At 43.3% G+C, this 18,188-nt stretch overlaps 2 protein-coding genes across 10 annotated transcripts in view; one reads left to right on the top strand and one right to left on the bottom strand.

Annotated features, from left to right (window-relative positions):
* Positions 1–539: 539 nt before the first annotated feature.
* Cyp6t1 (Cytochrome P450 6t1) lies at positions 540–4,022 on the top strand. Of its 2 annotated transcripts, XM_002133091.3 has the most exons (3): positions 540–1,966; positions 2,031–2,318; positions 3,859–4,022. In XM_002133091.3, exons 1-2 carry the CDS (start codon positions 647–649, stop codon positions 2,310–2,312), a joined length of 1,602 nt encoding a protein of 533 aa, XP_002133127.2. In that variant the 5' UTR covers positions 540–646; the 3' UTR covers positions 2,313–2,318; positions 3,859–4,022. The 2 variants fall into 2 exon arrangements, with proteins under 2 accessions (XP_002133127.2, XP_033236932.1); XM_033381041.1 differs by lacking the exon at positions 3,859–4,022 and having other exon boundaries at positions 2,031–2,355.
* The window catches only part of LOC4816424 (protein FAM102A), a 57,597-nt gene continuing 42,524 nt past the window's right edge, over positions 3,116–18,188 (bottom strand). For 3 of the 8 annotated variants that reach the window (XM_033381040.1, XM_015181216.2, XM_015181214.2), the window contains 8 exons: positions 12,211–12,754; positions 11,836–12,147; positions 11,533–11,762; positions 11,183–11,472; positions 11,028–11,110; positions 7,391–8,593; positions 4,052–4,257; positions 3,116–3,985 (listed from right to left, as the gene is read on the bottom strand). In XM_033381040.1, the coding sequence (XP_033236931.1) occupies positions 3,867–3,985; positions 4,052–4,257; positions 7,391–8,593; positions 11,028–11,110; positions 11,183–11,472; positions 11,533–11,762; positions 11,836–12,147; positions 12,211–12,386 (2,619 nt within the window). In that variant the 5' untranslated portion in view covers positions 12,387–12,754 and the 3' untranslated portion in view covers positions 3,116–3,866. Of the gene's footprint in view, positions 3,986–4,051; positions 4,258–5,027; positions 5,667–7,390; positions 8,594–11,027; positions 11,111–11,182; positions 11,473–11,532; positions 11,763–11,835; positions 12,148–12,210; positions 12,755–18,188 lie in introns of all 8 variants that reach the window. The other 5 variants (XM_001356055.4, XM_015181215.2, XM_015181217.2 and 2 more) reach the window with 5 other exon arrangements.

Consider the following 18,188-nt stretch of genomic DNA (forward strand, 5'->3'; position numbering starts at 1 on the left):
TGAAAACAGCAGAAAGAAACTTTAGCGAATGTAAAATGTGTTGCATAATTTTGAGGTATACAAAAAGCTGAGTTGCTTTCTACTGATTTCTGTCGGCCAGGTAACGAGTTTCGAAATTTCCTCGTTAAAGTCCGATATTGCCTTTTTAACGTTGTTTTGTAATACATTTATAGTTAAATCGATATAGCTCCACTATTTCTTGTCCGATCTGGATGTGCCACGCCTCCTTGTAACAGGGAGAGTGTCCGCCATCGTTTGGTAGAAAGTAAAATAAGGATATTGCTCTTTCAACGTTATTTCCGCTATACATTTGGGAGAATTTCCTTGATCATCTATAGTCAATAAACTGTAAAACGCATTTCGGTTTTTTGTATGAATTTATTTATACATAGTACATAGTATATGTAGTTGACATTGTCTTTAGCTTGTCCGATAGTGGTGGACTATCAATGCAACTGGAATTAATCTTAGTGCACTTTAGCAGACGAACACAGTCGCATTTCTGATCATGTAACACTCGTTATCGTAATCGGCCTGTTGTTGATTGCCGCGGCTGTTGCTGCTATCAAATCAGCTGCAATAAAGCTCCGTTCACTTTAGCGGACGAACACGACCGCAGTTCTGTTCAGCCGTTCCTCACGTCATCATGATACTCGTGATTGGTGTATTGTTCATTGCAGCGGCTGTTGCTGCTATTGGATTACTATTTTTTGTGGTTTTTCCATTGGTGTGTGCTGCTGGTCTGATCATCTTCGGGATCATTTGGCTGTGGCAGCGGCATCACTTCTGCCACTGGCTGCGTCTTGGAGTTCCATACATTCGGGCCACACCCTTTGTGGGGAATGTCTGGAAATTACTGCGCGGTAGCTGCTGCTTCGGTGATCAGTTTCGACAACTGTATGAGAGCAAAGAAGCTGCTGGCAACGCCTATGTGGGCATACACGTGCTGCACAACCATGCCTTGCTGCTGCGCGACCCGGCTCTGATAAAGCGAATTCTGGTTGAGGACTTTTCCCAGTTCTCGAGCCGTTTCGAGACCACAGACCCTATAGGGGACACGATGGGGGCCCAAAATCTGTTCTTCTCCAAGCACGAGACTTGGCGGGAGACGCACAAGATCTTTGCGCCCTTTTTTGCGGTGAGCAAGGTGCGTCAGATGTACGGTTTGCTGGAGCACATAGGCCAACAACTGGAGGAACACATGGAGGATCAGCTGAATGGGAAATCTGAAATAGAACTGGAAGTAAAGCAGCTGTGTGCTCTCTTCACCACGGACATCATAGCCTCGCTGGCCTTTGGTCTGGAGGCGCACAGCCTGCAAAAGCCCGACGCAGAGTTTCGCCGAATGTGCGTCGAGGTCAACGACCCGCGCCCCAAGCGCCTGCTACATCTGTTTACAATGTTCTTCTTCCCGCGTTTATCGCGAATGGTTCGTACACATCTATACTCCGATGAGTACGAGCGCTTCATGCGCCAGTCAATGGACTTTGTACTGGCCCAACGCGAGAAGAGTGGGGAAAAACGTCACGATTTGATTGACATATTTCTGCAGTTGAAGCGCACCGAGCCGCCGACGAGCATAATTCATCGCCCCGACTTCTTTGTCGCACAGGCTTCGTTTCTGCTACTGGCTGGCTTCGATACCTCCTCATCGACGATCACCTTTGCCCTGTACGAGCTAGCCAAGGCGCCAGCGATTCAGAAACGACTGAGGGACGAGCTCAGTGATGCGCTTAGGACAAACCGGCATCAGCCGCTGAACTTCGATTCGGTGAATGGTTTGTCCTACCTTCGACAGGTGGTAGATGAGGTACTGAGGCTTTATCCTCCCACTGCATTCTTGGATCGTTGCTGCAATGACGAAAATGGTTATGATCTGTCTGCTTGGAACTGTGGTAGAGCTTTGAAGTTACCTGCAGGCGCACCTGTGTACATCTCAGTGCTGGGACTCCATCGGGATCCAGTGGTACGCTAACTATTAAGCGATCAAAGGATTTTTTTTCTATATGCCTAACATAATGCATTTCCAGCACTGGCCAAATCCGAACCAATTCGATCCGGAACACTTCTCGCCGGAGCAACGCGAGCAGCACCATCCAATGACGTATTTGCCCTTTGGTGCCGGTCCCAGGGGCTGCATTGGCACCCTCCTGGGGCAGCTGGAGATCAAAGTGGGACTGCTGCACATCCTCAAGAACTTTCGGGTGGAGCTGTGCGAGAGGACACTGCCGGAGATGGTGTTCGATCCAAAGGCTTTCGTCCTAACCGCAAAGGGGGGAACCTACCTGCGCTTTGTGAAGGATACTCTTTGAATTGAAGTGAATATATATCGTTTTAGTAAATTTTTTCACTATATTCATTTTTATTATTGGTAATTGAATTTTTTCACATGTTTTTCTGTTCAAACTTTCCGCAAGTTTAGCTCAAAAATGTTCACAAAAATTTGTCGGTTGGGTTGGCCAATGGTTGTTGAGTAAAAGGTACTTTCCACGAGCTAATCTTTGATCTTTAATTAGTATAAGAGATGACGATACCTCTTGAAATAATGAATATTCAGATTATCAGTTGGGGCGACAGTAAATTTGAGTGTTTTACATTTCCGGGGGCAACTTTAAAGAGATATTTTGGGAGGTTCAACAACAACAATTGGCCAACTCAAAATATTCGACAATCATCAACCATGGATTTTGTATTTATTTCTCTGTTGTTTGTACAATTTAAAAAACTAACTCTCGAGGGTTTCGATATCTCGCTTCACTTTTTACAAATTATCAAAAATAACTAAAGCAATTTTACACAGACATTTTTTTGTATCAACATAAACTACAGGCTAACAACTAATTGCATTTTTGTTTTCTCTCCAACCGGAGCCCTTTTTTTGCTCACTATCATACAAAATATGAAACAAAAGAATTCTCTGATCGAAACACGCGGATACTTATACGGATTCAATGACGCAATTTTCTTAATTTAAAACGCTAACTACACGCTAAGAATACCAGTTAGCAAATGTACAACAATTACATATTTGAGGGGTGTGAAAGTAGGGTAAAACTTTGTGAATTATTGTAAAAAAGAATACATACATTCATGTGTGTGTGTGTGTGTGTGTGTCAAAACAAAATGCAAATTAATTTAGTGAAACATTTCACGTATGGAAACTTCTATCATTTTGTTTGATTCGATGATTGATTATTACAATTTGGGATTACACTTTGAAGGTATTTCAATATTATTGTATGTAGACGTGTGTATGGCATGTAGTATGTTTTAGCGGATTACGATTTTAGTTGTTTTGCATTTGAATATACTCTTATATCGAGACTGGATGTCTCTTATGGAAGCAATAAATCAAAAGTTGAATTCATAACTTAGCAAATGAATTAGTTGGATTCTGGATCTCTCCGCTACGTGAATAATTCTGCATGCATATACTCGTATGTAATATATATGTATATGTAAGGTGCAAGCAGCTGTGGTATTTCATTTGATTTTTGGTTTTCCTAATTCTGCCACAACATTTCGAAACGTGTGTGTGGGCTGGACACTCCACTCGTACCGTACCGTATCGTGTATCGTATATCGAATCGTATATATGGGCATACACAGACACATATACTAGATATAGTAGCTATAGATAATTACATTCAATAGTAGTGTAGTGTTTCGACATCATATACCCACATACTCGCCCATACATAGCGTGTATAGCGTATATATTGTATATATATTATTCTCACTTTTAGGTTGCAAGTAAACGTATTTTGCACACACCTTAAACTAGTACATTTAGTCATGCTTTACTTTACTTTACTTTCTGCTTGCTTAGTTAGTCTTCTAATACATTTTACAAAACAGGGACGCTACTATCTTCTATCCTGCATGACCACCTGCTTGAGGGCGCCCGCCCGGACACTGGACTTCACCTCGTGTCCGCCCAGTGAGGCGGTGCCGTCCCGCGCGATATACAGCTGAAGGCCGGAGGCTGCAGAGGCAACAAATAAAAGAACACATTAGTACCAGCCGCTAGTCTTTCGATTTATCTACTCACTCTCTGCCGACTCCTCCAGCTGATCCAGTTTCGTATCCTTCAATATCTCATCGATTAATGAGTCGGGATTGACGCGCGTCTCCTCCACACGATCCGAAACGCGGGGTCCATCGTCCAGAGCCCCCTTCTTGCGCTTCTCGCCGCTACTTTTCGAGCGATCTAGAGATCCTGTTTCACTTATAACTAACGAGCCGGAACTGGGATTCCTGCAGGAACAAAGCGAAATATGGTAGAGGTTAATTTGAGTAAATGGAGAGAGCAAGCTTAATTGTAAATAACTAAAATTCGGTGCTCTATTTGGCATTTGCGGGGAGTAAACAGAACAACAGGCAGAACAGGGTCGTCATACATATGCTTGAAAATATATACATATATCTTTTCTATTGCTGAATATCATAAAACGAAAGTGCCAACAAATGAAGCAGCATTCAATCAAAAAAACTGAAAGGTACTCGCATATCATACAGAACGAATAATGAGTTGAGCAAGGCCTAAGAATGTTGGTAAAAAATGGATGTCGGGGGAACAAAACTGTTGGGAAAAGTAGGAAATCATAAAAACGATGAATATTATTGCAGTTAATGGTTTAAATGGATTTGAACATATACTACATGTGCAAAAACATCTAGTTGAACATTTAACAATATATTTTGAGGAATTCTTAAATTATAAACAACCTTTGAAATGAAAATTACATCTAAAATGCACAAAAATATCGGGGATCTATATAGTAATCGTAGCGGAACTTAAACAATTAGCGTAGACATATAAAAAGGGAATAATTGGATCTTATGCCAGCACATTTTCCACACACACACACATCATATCCTTGGTAGAAAGATATCGTAGCATCTAGTGTGGAAAATGCACTGGTTTTTTGGGGCGGGAGAGTAGGAGTGGGAGAGGGATTTGACACCAACTTAAAAGCTAACTTTATGCAAAGGCAATAGAAGCTATAGATCGAATGGGAACCCACATCATGGTGATGCTGGGGCGGCGTATGATCTGTGTGGTGGCCAGCGGCGATAGCGTTGCTCCCGACATGGACATCGTGGTGGCCGAGGACATGGCGGACGCCTCGGCAGCCGCCGCGGAGGTGGACAGCAGCAGGGAGGCCGCTGACGGATTGGAGCGTATGCTGCACGCGTCTGTGGGACTGGCGGCCAGCGAACTGAGGGCATCCGCCGACATGACGTTGCCCAGACGGGGACTGCTGCCATGCCCATTGGGGGATCCCACGCTCATCTGTTGCTGCTGGTGCTGCTGCTGGGGGGAGTAGGAGGCCGGGCCGTCCACAGTGTCCTGGCCGCAGCTCGAGTTGCACTGGAAGGTGATGACTGCCCCGCTGCTGCTGCTGTTGCTGTTGCTTCCGTTCGACGAGGAGGCCGAGTGATTCGAGTGTATGCTCGCGAGGGTGCCGCACGGAGAACAACTGGATCCCAGGACATAGCAACTGGTGGTATTGGCTCCTCCTCCTGCCTGCTGCTGCTGCTGCTGCCTGGTGCTGCCACTCCCCGAACCGGTGGCAATGTTGTTGCTGTTCTGGCAATTGTTGCCGCCGCTGCTGTTGCTGTTGTTGCCGTCGAAGAGGCGACGAGGAACTCCACTGAAGCTTCTGCATTCGTTCGAATATTCGTTTTAGACACACATTTAACATAAAATCATCTTTGCAAACCAAAAGCATGTATTTTCTTGGGCAAAACTTAAACAAACTTAAGAAATCAACCAAATTATTGGTCGATTTGTAGTATTTTCTGTATATTTAAGAAGCTTTTGAATTTGATATATGCGTTTTATATATGATAAGAGCGTATTTTTGGCGGGATATTCGATATATGTAAATATGTGTATCGGATGTATTTGTGGCTGTGTTTGTGTTTGGATTCATATTTGTTGGAAATTAAATCGAAAAGAAAATTCAAATAAATTCCTTTAAACAGAAATAAGGCCAAGAGATCTCTTACATCAAGTTTAATGCTTTAGAAACTAATATAAATCCATGGTTTCCCATCAATTACATTATTTATATCAACCATTACGACATGAAACCCAAGCGGACACGCGCCAGCAGCATGCCCCACACAGACGCCAGTGCCACACACCAGTCTATCTCTCATTGATATAACCCTGACCTGTCGCCCCTAATTGCTGGTGCCCCCTCAAAATGTCGTACCCAGCATTTAATGCCCCGCCCTGACAATTTACAAGCACTATCCCACATCCCTGTCTGCTCTACGCTCTACGGTCTGCGCTCCACGCTCTGCTTTGAGCTCTGGAGCTGATTCTCTATGCAAATTTATCTGAGATTCGCCTCAAATTGAATTTTAAATTGGGAAAATCTAGGAGCAGAGCAGAGGGTCGCACAAAATTCATACAAATTTCATACAAATAGCCAGCAGAGCAGACCAGAGCAGAGCACAGCACAGAGGGGGCGTTCAGGTGGCCCTGCACTTGGGCCACATCCTTGTCCCAGATTTCATTTCACTCTGGCTCTGCTGCTGGTGACCTCAAGGGCTTGTCCATATTCTTGTGGGTGTGGCTGTGGCTGGGGCTGGGGCAGGGGGGTAGAAGAAGGCCATTTCACAGGTAAGGCTAACTAGTTTACACACCATTTAATTGCTTAATGGCAAAGGGAGCAAATGCTTTTTGTTTGAATGGTCTTTTGAGTGCCTTTTAGTGCAATTTCTTTATGGAATCATAGTTATTAGGGTGAACCGTTTGTATTTTATATCCTGAGCTGTTAGGGTCCTGGGGTTTTCTTTTGTTTTTGTGTTGATTAGATCATTAATATCACCAAGGGGCACCAAGGAGTAAGGGAGGAGTGTGCTTAGAAACCGATTCTCCATAAAAATACAAAATAATTTACAAGTTTTAAGGAATCTGCAGTGTCCCAAAACATGTTATAATCGTTACATCTAACTTAAGTCTAACTTAAAGCCCTTAAAAAGTACTTGAGACCCATAGAAGTATTCTCTGATGATTAGTATAGACGGTTGAACGAAACGAAACAAAACAGAACAAAAACAAAACGAAGAAAAAGAGTAACGAGTAAAGAAATAAGAGAGTAACGAGTAACGTAAAAATATGTGAATAATCGCATGTTAAATGGAAACGAGAACAAACGGCTGTGTGCAGGGGGGGCAATACCAAGGACCAGGACGAGGGACAATGACGCTAGAGAAGCATTCCTCTGAGAATTTTTCTAAATTTGTCTCTAGAAATCTAACGAGTAACGAGTAACGATTAACTTTCAACGAGTAACGAGTAACTCATCTGTCTTGCTAGTTTTATGATGTTTTTTTTTCTGATTGTTGATATGAAAATAAAAGCGCGACGAACCTCATTAGCTCGTAGGCAGCATTCGTGGAATGTGGCCGAACGATGTAGGTCTCCTGCGTGGCCAGTGGGGTCGAGGAAGTGCCCTGCAGGATGTTACGCCGATAGGCTCGCTCGAAGGGTGTGCGCGACATAAAGGACACGGAGTTGGCCAACAGTTCCGCTGGGGAATCCACCACGTCGTAGTTGAGCAGCCGATTCACATAGCCCAGGGCTGGCTTCTCGGCCGACTGTATCAAGCGCGGGAAAGTTGGCTTCCGTTCGGTGGTGGGCGTGAGGAAGGGATCCGCTTCGATGCGCTCGCTCACAACATCCGGAATGGTGCCCATCGATCGCATCTTCTGTATGGGATAATGCGGACTCTGCGGACTGTCGTAGCCATCTTGTCCGATGAACTTGGCGTTGCCCACCTTTATGTGATGGCTCTGGTGGGTCTGGTGCTTCACGTACAGCTTCCCCGAGGAGCCATTCGAGGTGGTGGAGTTCTTGCGCAGCCCCGGGCCGAAGTGGTGATGCTGCTGGAAGCGCAGTCGCTCCTCCATCGACTGGTCGTGGATGCGCTGGAACTCCTCGCGGACATCCTGCTCCGAGTAGTCGTCGAAGCAGAGATTATTTAGCGACTTCATCTTGGGTATCTTGGCGTGCTCGGCCAGCTGCTTGAGCCGTCGCGGCGAGTTCCGATCCAGCTCCATGGAGGCCTTGTGGAACTCCATTTCCAGTATCGACAGATTCTCCATGGACTTGATTTTGGCCACCCGCGGTGTGTGGTAGTTCTCCTCCAGCCCCGAATCATTGTCCCCCGAGTCCTCGTTCATGTACTCGTCCGTGTCGCTGGCCTCTCCGCTGTCGTAATACTGTGTGGTATGTGTGGTGGGTGCTGCCGAGTGGAACTGTGGCTCCACAGGTATCTCCGCCATCGGCGTGTGAAAGTCCTCCAGCTGCAGGGTATTCCCCGTGTTCATAGTGGCATTCGGCGTCGAGTACAGCTGCTCCTCGCTCACATACTCAATGGTGGTGGTGAGGCTCAGGTGTGTTGTGTGATGGTGGTGGCTCGCCGGGGGCACAAGGCCAACCACTGGTGGCTGTTGGTCCTTCTGCTGCCGCTCCTTTTCGTGACCTTTCCGACATTGTGGTATATTCAATTTCATGGCATTTACTGCCCTCTGATTGAGTCTATTGAGTAGAGAAACGGATTTTCTAAAACGACTATAGTTTGTTGTTGATTTTTTCATTTGATTTTGGACGATGATTCGTTGATTCGATTTGTTTTTTTAAATTTGTTTTACAAAAATGTTATTTTTTAAGGTATTTATTGCGTTTTGTTAGTTTATTTTTTTTTTTGTTTGTTTGCCATTTACCCCATATTTGTTATTATATACAAATTATATATAGTATTTTTTGGTTAAGAAAAAGAAAGAAAAACAAAAATTGGTGTTAAAACAATTTAGCCAACAAATAATTAAAAATTAAATTAAATTAGTTCCACTAAATAAATAAGTAAATAAATTATAAAAGCTACCATAAAACCAGATTAGAGCGGGGAAAAAACGCCAAGGGATTAAATGTATGACCTTAACCATTATTACCGAATGAATTCAAGTTAATTTTCTTAAAGCTAAGTTAGGGATTTCCTATTAAAATTATTACAGAATTAACCAGAGACTTGAAGGTGCCAATGGAATGGGATGAGCGACCACTAAAAGTAGGCTGAATAAAATGCGGTTTTGGGTTAACTTTCCACAACATTTCACGGCAAAGAATCTCCGGATCTCCCACAGTTTTCAAAAACTTTTCTTCACTCAAGGCTGTGGGGCACACAACTTTTTTTTGCAAAGGCCAAAAGCCACAAATCTCGGGGGCAAGGCCCACACAGTTGATGAAGTCATCAGAGCTTCATATTCTAGCGAAAAACATTTCTTTGGCTCAACAATTTTCATATTGTGTGCACTGCCCTCCCTCCCCCCCGGCCAACCCCACCCAAGCCGAACGCTAATCACAGACAACATGCAGCATTTTTGAAATGCAGCCAACATGCATTCACTGTGCCACACGAGCCACAGTGGCAGTGGCAGTGGCAGGGTAGCCAGCAGCCAGCAGCCAACCAGTCTGGTCACGGAAGCACAAAGGATATTAGAACGCCTCTGCCATGCCACACACGAGTTTGCATGCACTTGCCGTCGTTTGACCTTAAACTTTTGCCATGGGAAATTTGTAGCATGTTGTTGTTTTTGTTTGTGCAGAAGCAGCAGCATCCCGCATCCCCAGCACATTTGCTGGTGGCGGCACATTTACTAACTAGAAATTTGCATAACATAATTGAAGGAAATATCTTCAGACGGAAGAGGGAGAGAGAGAGAGAGAGAGCCCCCAGCTGCAGAGTGGAGTGCAGATGGCCTCCAGTCTATAATGGAACTGTCAGTTAGGATCGCTTCTGTGAAAGTGTGCACTCAGTATTGCGGTTAAGCGAAGGGGATAAAGGCATCCGAGAAGGGATTTGGCTACTTCCAGTAGATCTTTTTAGGGAAAATACTATTTATAAAGAGTGCTTATGCAGGAAATGCATAGAAATTCTTTGGATAATAAGAGCTAAGATGATTTCTAAGAAGTTTTAATCAATGAACTAAAGAAAGATAGAAAATACTTTGATTGGAAGGTAATTAAGCAAAAAATAAGTTCTTTTACCCAGAAGGGGTATGTTTTTTGAACGATTTTTTGTTTGAATCTATGAGATATGCCTTGAAAATGCCAAAGGATGCCAAAATGCCATATACCACATGCTTGTACGAGAAGATATTCTGATATCAGGAGTTGTTTCTGCGCCATTTCTATATATTTTATATCAGATTTTCAATATCAGACAACAGTTAAGGGGTATTCAAAGCACATTACTTTATCTCTATAGAACTTTATCTTTGACAGCATGAACGATTGATAGATGGACTAAAACAAAATCAAACCAGTCGAAACGTTTTCGTGGCCCATGAGCCTTGATGATGGATTATGCATAAATTTTGAAGGCTCAAGGGATAACCTTTAACATAATCTATTCTATAAATATCAGAATAATTTTTAGAACTCGAAAAGTACAGGTCAAAGCAGTCCTAAAACTAACTTAACGATAAGAGATTCTAATAACTATTCAATAATCAATAATAAATAAAGAAAAACTCTTGTAAATATAAATACTAGACTAGAAACTAAAGTAAAAATTACTTTTAATTTGGAAAAATTCAACTAAAATAATATCCTAGTTCAAGTATAGGTGTGTGTATGTGTTTGTGTGGTGTGTGTGTGTGTTAAATTTGTTGGAGCTTGTTGTTCCAATAGGTTTTTGGTTTTAGTACACATTTAACGTGCAATTTGGTTAGAGTTAGAGACTCAAAGGTCAAGTCCACAGACTTGTCGCTTGGGTTAAATGGGGTTTTGTTTTTAGACACAGGTTTGTACAGAGAGAGAGAGAGAGAGATTTAGCTGTAGGCTTTAGCATTTATATAGCGCATAGTTTATATAGTTTACAGATTAGAGAGCAGATTTGGTAGAATCGAAGGCAAAAAAAAGGAATACAATGAAAAGAAGTCGTAGGCCTTTATACACTTTGTAGCAGAATGTTTGAGAATGGGTTCAGAGTTGATAAACTTACCTAGCGTGCCCCGAGTCGCCCTCGGAACTTTGCCTCGAATGTTGACTGTGCGAAAAACTACTATAACCCGAACCCTTTGACATCTGGACGGAGGGAGGGGCAAGAGTGGATTAGTTAATGGTCCCACTGGTTAATGGTGCAACAGGTACACTCACTTGACTAGTATTACTGGAATTCCTCGAATGACCCATTTCCATGAGGGCGGCGGTGTTGACCGCGTTGCCGCCGACGCCGCCCACTCCCGAGACTCCTGTGGTGCCATAATTATTGCTACCAATGATCCCCAGGCCGCTGAGGGCGTGGGGCAGCGGTGTGATGGCATTTGAGGCAGAGGCGGCGGCATGCTGCTGCAGATTATCCGTGGTAAGCGTCACCGCCGACTCCGAGGACTCCGACAGGCCAGAGTCCGTCACGACGGCCGCAATCAGAGACTGTGGGTCGAGATCTGCAAGAGAATAGTCCCAATATTGATCCGCGATCTGGCATCGTTGGAGGGAGCTCTTACCCTCCTCCTTTGTGGATGAAACGGGTCGCGTTCCCGGCAGCGACTGGTTGCTGGAGACGCCTCCCAGTGTGGCACCACTGCCGCCCAGGGGAATGGCATTGCCTCCGCTCCCACTGCCGATGCTGGGCAACGCCGTGGCCGTTGGCGTTTGCAGACCCACTCCGGTGGCGGCATTCGTCAGATCGTCCATGGAGGGCTTCGTCTGTTTGCTCTTCAGACTCGGTGTGGGTCTGCACATAAGGAAAATCAATTAGAAAACCAAGTCCAGGGTGTTTCAGAGCATCGCAGTGGTGCTGTACTTACGCCTTGAAGAGTATATCACCGCTTAGCATGTGCATTTTGATGCTTACTCTCAGCATGGAGTTGTCGAGACGATGCCGCGAGTCATAGCCCTCGAGGAGGAAGCGACGCGATGTGAGGCCGGCGCCGGCAAATTCGGCAAGATTGAGGTCGATAAAACCTAGCTTATAGTAACTGCGACCGCCCCGTATTTCCTTTCGAATGGAGATGCGCATCAGGCAGGGATCCAGCACGCCCGTCGAGGCATTCGCGCTCATTTTGCAGGGAAACTCGAAGCTGCGGTTCCATTCCACGCGATGGTTTATCACCTCCTCTCTACACAAAGAGGGAAAATTAGTCTACAGCACGACCTAGATCGAGAGGCTGTGTAGATCTTACCGACTGCTGTACTCCTGAAATGAACCGCCATCCAGTAGACGTATCTTGGCGAAGAGCACCTCATTGACGAGGGCCACCTCGACTAAATCCTGCAGCTGCACTTCCACATTGAACTTGTACTTCTTCTTTTTCATCATAAAGGCCATGCCAGGGGCGCTAGGCCCGAGTAGTGTCATTCAGTTCCCTTCCAATAATCCGTGGCCGTTCACTGCTGCGTCTCCGAATGGATGAAGATGGAAAGCCTTTCGGGCGGCTGCCAGGCACCGCCTCTGGATACCTCTGGGTACTCGGATTTTTGCTCTAAGGATGCCTCCGTTCTTCTTGTTTTCCGCAGAAACTTTTCTTTATCTCTCTGTGTTCTTTGGTGAGTTTTTTTTAGTTAGCTTTGCTTTTAGTTTCCTCTCTTTTTTGTTTACTATTTTTCAATTTCCTTATCAGTGTTTTTCCCTTTTTTCTGGATGCTTACATGCCTGCCATTCTTAGGGTTGCCGGTGGGTGGTGTTGGTGGTGTGGTGGTATGGTGGCGCTACTGCTGGGCTCCCAACTGCAGGCAAAAATAACCCAAAAACGAAAGAAAAGCAGATGTGTAAGCGAGCAGATGTGTGTGTATGTGTGTAGTATGTAGTATGTAGTATATTTTGATTATAAACTCCAGCAACATAACCCATTTTTCATACATATATTTCTCTAGTACAAGTTATTTTGGTGACCCCAAAAAAGAGTAAAATATCATTTACTTAAATTCAAAAGTTTATTAATAATAAAAGGTAATTTACGGCTGGTTTTCACTGGTGAAGATTTTATGTGGATTGTTGACCACAAAAGCTCAATTTTAAGCAAAAGTTATGTTGGTGACCCCGACCGAACCTCGAACTAGAGTCTAATTATATTTCTTTGAAGATTATAAGCTTAGACCTTAAATATCCCAACTTTTACTTCCTTTTCCGTGTTTTATTTATTTGATACAAGCAATTGGGCTACTTTTTAAGTCCCCTGTAGGTTAACTTTGTTTTGGTGACCCCGAGCGACTAGACTAGACTAAATTATTATTGCTATCCATAACAAAAAGTTAACAATGAAAGATCTCCCACTTTTACGCTATTGAGTACCATTTGGTGACCCCGATCGCTCCCTCTTCTAATCATTATTACGTATTAGTTATTTTGTTGACACCCAACTATTGTTAGGCCTAGTTTTTTATTGAAATATTTTCCCAAGAGTCAATACGATATGTAAATCCCGCTGCTCTTTGCCATCCCTCGCTGGAATGCCACTTTGATCATTTAACAAATTGACTGAAATCGTTTAAAGAATGAACCCAACCTGATTGCATATATTTAATTGAGAACTGTGAATATATTGAGAGACAATCTGAGTTCCCAGAATCACACAGAAACAGCACAGCAGATTAGTCATCAATCTAAAAGAGAACGAAATTCGCAAACTTGAGATGAAACAGAATGCAAACAGCGAAAAGCCGAAACCAGAAAGATGGTGTGGTATCTACAAATAATCGCACAGACAAAAAGACAAAGAAAAGCCCATGGCTGAGTAATGCGTCACCGATTTGCGTGTATAAATCAAGCGAAACGCTTCTTGAAATCCATTCTGAGTTGTATAGTAAATTATACAGCAAATATTTGCACCTAGGGGCAAAGAAATTGAATGGAAATGGAGGTCCTTCCATGCGATTTCCTCCCATTGCGTGTGTTGGTCTTTTCAATTATTTAAGTGTTGTCGCAGCTCAAATATACTATGCATTCCGTATATTTACATGAGTATAGCGATAAAATGATTGACTTTATATTATGGCCTGATATATTCTGATTAAGCGGCCTGAAAAATGTCCAAATGCCGTCATGAGGCATATTTTTAGGCGCCTGCCACAGCAGGAGGAAAATGGATAAAAAATTGAATGTTCGAGGAGTGATTTATGGCTTTTGATGGCTGCCATGATACGAGTGGGGGAACCGTCATGAGCGTCACAAATTCAATGAACCATTTTAGGAGGAACCATTTAGTGATGTGGTGGGGCTCTGAGACTCTGGAAATACCTTTAAAGGAAGGTTTTCCCATGAAAGAACACTCCACTTACAGAAGCTTTAGTCCTTGCCATCTTGAGTATCAATAATCTCTCCAAACACTCCCTGCTTTCCTTCATTTAGTGCCAGATTTCCTAAGTGATTTGTCATAAACACACTTTCCATAATGCACACACAGACAGAGACAGAGGCAGAGACACAGGAAAATCCCCGTCACGCCAATTATGTCCATTACCCACATTAGCCGCACCAATGGCCAACACAAATATGGCCAGAACCAATCAGAAAACACACACAGAAAACCATTAACCCACTTATGCCCTCGGGGGGATTATGCCACTGGATACCGTACGAAAAGAAGCAGACAAATCACTGGAAATGTTATTCTAGTAGATTTTCGCCCCTTCTGGGGGCGGTTGGTTTGCCGCCCCAAAAACCGCACCCAAAAGTAATCCCCAGTTTAAACCGAAACTAACAGTTGAGGCAGGGATGGACATGCGGTTGGACGGAGGGGCGGACGGACTCGAGGAACATTTCCGCGTGCAGCCAAAAAGCCAAAAGGGATTGCTCGCTGACACGTAAAGCCACTGACTGACCCACTTACCGACTAACAGACTTACAATCGGAGTCCTTCCCTTTGGAAACGGACTTGAAATCCCCTTTCGGCCACGAGAGAAGTGGATTTCGAGCTACTTTTCGCCCAGAGGACACTCCCTGCGAGAACTACGCTTAAAACTTGCAACTTTGTTAAGGGTCTCCTCTTAATGTCCTTTTCATTAAGGCCAAGTGCGTGGGGGGCGATGGGGATGCCTTTTTAATGAGTTCTCTCTGTTGATTTTCCCCGAGGGACTCTTTTCTCTGATGATGAGAAAAGTTTCGACTACGTTAATTGCCAAATTGTTCGTCAATCAAATTTGATTAGACCTTTGTCCAAATGCCAATTAGAGTACACACGAGTGTGCGTGGGGGGAACACAATATGTAAATTAATAAAAGAAAGAAGAAAAAGTAAACAATTTTGATTATGTCACATTGACCTTTACCTTGCCACAGCGCACCCGATTTTGGGGGACAAGGTGGCAGCAGTTGTGGCGGTAATGTATTTATTAACAATGACGCAGCACCAAAACTACTATATAAACATTTATAGGGAAAAAAAAATAGAGAGAGAGAGACGTAGAGACGTAGAGAGTCAGAGAGAGAGAAATTAACAAATATTTTCTTGCAAAATATGCAACAAATGCAAATACGAAAAACATATTGGGTGCGAGGCTCTTGGCATCGCATTGCAAAACTTGGCAAAAGAACAAAAAACAACAACAACAACAATAAATCGGGGGAAAAAACAACAAACAGCTGGCGCCAGTCGATGACAAGCGGACTATAAACAAAATGCTCCGATGAAAACATTTTCAATCAGTCCTCCGATCACACTGCAAAGCCATATCTTTATGGCAATTGCAATTAGGAAAACGAAGAGCTCGGTGAGTCGTGCAAGTCCTGGGGGAAAAACTTGTTCAATTAGCAAGAAGGAACTAGAAATAAATTCCAAGAAGTGCCATTTTATGAGAAAATCCTTCAGCAGACAAATAAAAGCACGGACTCTTAATGATTTTTGCACAGGTAGTACTAATAATTAATAATTTAATAATAGTACCCTAATTAATGCATATTCTATGTATTTTTTAATAATAAAAAAAGCTGTAATTTACTTTGAATTTTAGAAACGGTATAAACTTCTTTAATCTTTTGTTTATAAAATAATAATACCCGCTATTACACATTTCTTCCCATTTTCGAATCATCAGAAAAGCTTCAGATTAAATTCTTTACATTTCTTTGCCACAATTACTTTTAAATAAATTCCACGAAAGGACATTTTATGAGAAATTTTCCTTAAGCAGACAAATAAAACAGCGTACTCCCACCGATTTTTAAAAGGTAAAAGATAATATTTAGATAAATATTCTAAGTATCTTTGTGAAGTTCTTTTAATTCTTTTATTATTTTTTTTAATAATAAGAAAAGCTTTAAGTTACTTTGCATTTCAGAAAAGGTATAAACTTCTTTAATAAAACCCGCTATTACAAATTTTCTTGCCGTTTTCGAATCATCAGAAAACCTTGAGATTTCTTTAAAATGACTCTTAAATAAATTCCAAGAAATGTGCAGAATCTATTAAGTAATCTTGTGTCACTAACCGTAAATGCCAGTCGTGTACATAAATACAGTTACTGCCACTAATTAGACCTTTCCCATAATGATTTTCCCCTGGCCCAATGACTCGGCAGAGTTCAGTGCAATGCTTTCCCATAGAGAGACCCTTAATTGCCAACTATCTGTGGCACTTGCCATTACAGCATATGTATCTATGTATCTACATAGGTACGCACACATGTGTGTGCGGAGTATCTTTGGCATTTGCCTGGCAATTACATTGCATTGCAGTGCGCTTTTCCTCTATTTGCTTTTCATTTTGCCCCCAGCTAATGCTCAGAGCGAGTGAGTCGCGCTCGTGCCACATTCTGCGTGTGTGGGGGCGTACCGTTGGAGACGCCTGGAGACGTCTGCCTCTGCTTGGAGGCCAAGTCCATGAACAGCACGGCGGCAATTCTCACAATTAATTCCATCAGATGCATAATGGGATGTGGAGCTACGCTTTAAGTCCACAGCTCCAGACAATGACAGTGTCTGTGGCACTAATCAGTCCCGTCCCCCGTTAGATGCGACAATCTGATAAGCAGACATCTGACATCTGAAATTGTCAAGCAGCCGGCGACAAAGAAGCAAAGTGGGGGTTCACCGAGGGCTGGCAGCGGAATTTACTTAGTTATCTTTTAATTTTTTACTCTGATAAGTCTACAGGTCTGCAATCATCAATAACATTTAATAAATTTAGTCGCAATAAACATTGACAAGTTAAAGGCTTCTTATCGGGGTGCATATATCGATCAAGTTAATGTTTTGTACTTGAATGAAGTATTTTCCCACTTTTAGTAGTCGTAAAAAAAGCTGTGGTGTTCCCAGTTTTGAGTGGAGTTAAAGTGAGCGGAAATATCCAGCTATTTACTAAAATTCATACAAATCGGATAACTTTTAGAGACAATAATAGTAATTTCTTTTAGATCATTCTCATCATTCCCATCCTCCCAAGTAGCAGGTGTCCCAGAGTTGTTCACACTTGTTCCCGTCCTCATCTTCTGGCACTTCCATTCCCCACACTCCTCATCCCACCCTCGCCCGCCCCTTCATCTCGTATGAGTAGTGTTTCCGTTACCCGATTCCCGAGCTGCAGCTGTTGCACACATGTCGCAATGCTTTTGCATACACGAGGAGCACACACACTCGCTCTGCCCATCGCTGGCTCTCTCTGATCCCCCGAAAGCCTCCTCGCGCATCGCCCTCAAAAATATTCAAGCTCTAATGATGTGTAAAAGTCCAAACAAATAACGGGGATTCTGATCGTATCAGACCGAAGAGAGAGAGAAAGAGCGATTGCCTTCGGATGGAGGCAGCGCGTAGCATATGGCACAGCATATGCCAAGAGCCACGAGGTCACTCTCCCACTCTCCCGACGGCCGCTCGCCCGACGCCCGATTGCCCGACCAAAGTGTCGGTTGAGTGAGTGAACGAGTGAGAGTGACTGAGTGACTGCGTCCATAAAGATAAGCGCTGTAGGGGGGCGCCTACAGAACCGCACAACCGATGAGCTAGGGGCCTGGGGGTAGGGGTAGGGGTAGGCCTCCGATGCTCCATCAATGCAAAGTGCAAACATAATCGTATCGTAAATTGGCAAACAAATGAAGTGCCAGATGAAACGAAATACATGTATGTAGAGGGATTCTTTAAAAGCAGGAAATGGGAATGGAATTCCCATATTTTGTGGCTAAGACTTTTGTTTATTGTTTGAAAAATGAGCTTAATTATTGGAAAATAT

Source organism: Drosophila pseudoobscura, chromosome 4 (genome assembly GCF_009870125.1).
Source record: "Drosophila pseudoobscura strain MV-25-SWS-2005 chromosome 4, UCI_Dpse_MV25, whole genome shotgun sequence".
Taxonomy (NCBI): Eukaryota; Metazoa; Arthropoda; class Insecta; order Diptera; family Drosophilidae; genus Drosophila; species Drosophila pseudoobscura.

Coding starts and splice junctions, on each gene's coding strand:
- Cyp6t1 (XM_002133091.3), top strand. CDS start 647: ATGATACTCGTGATTGGTGTATTGTTCATTGCAGCGGCTGTTGCTGCT. Junction 1,967..2,030: donor GACTCCATCGGGATCCAGTG/GTACGCTAACTA, acceptor ATGCATTTCCAG/CACTGGCCAAATCCGAACCA.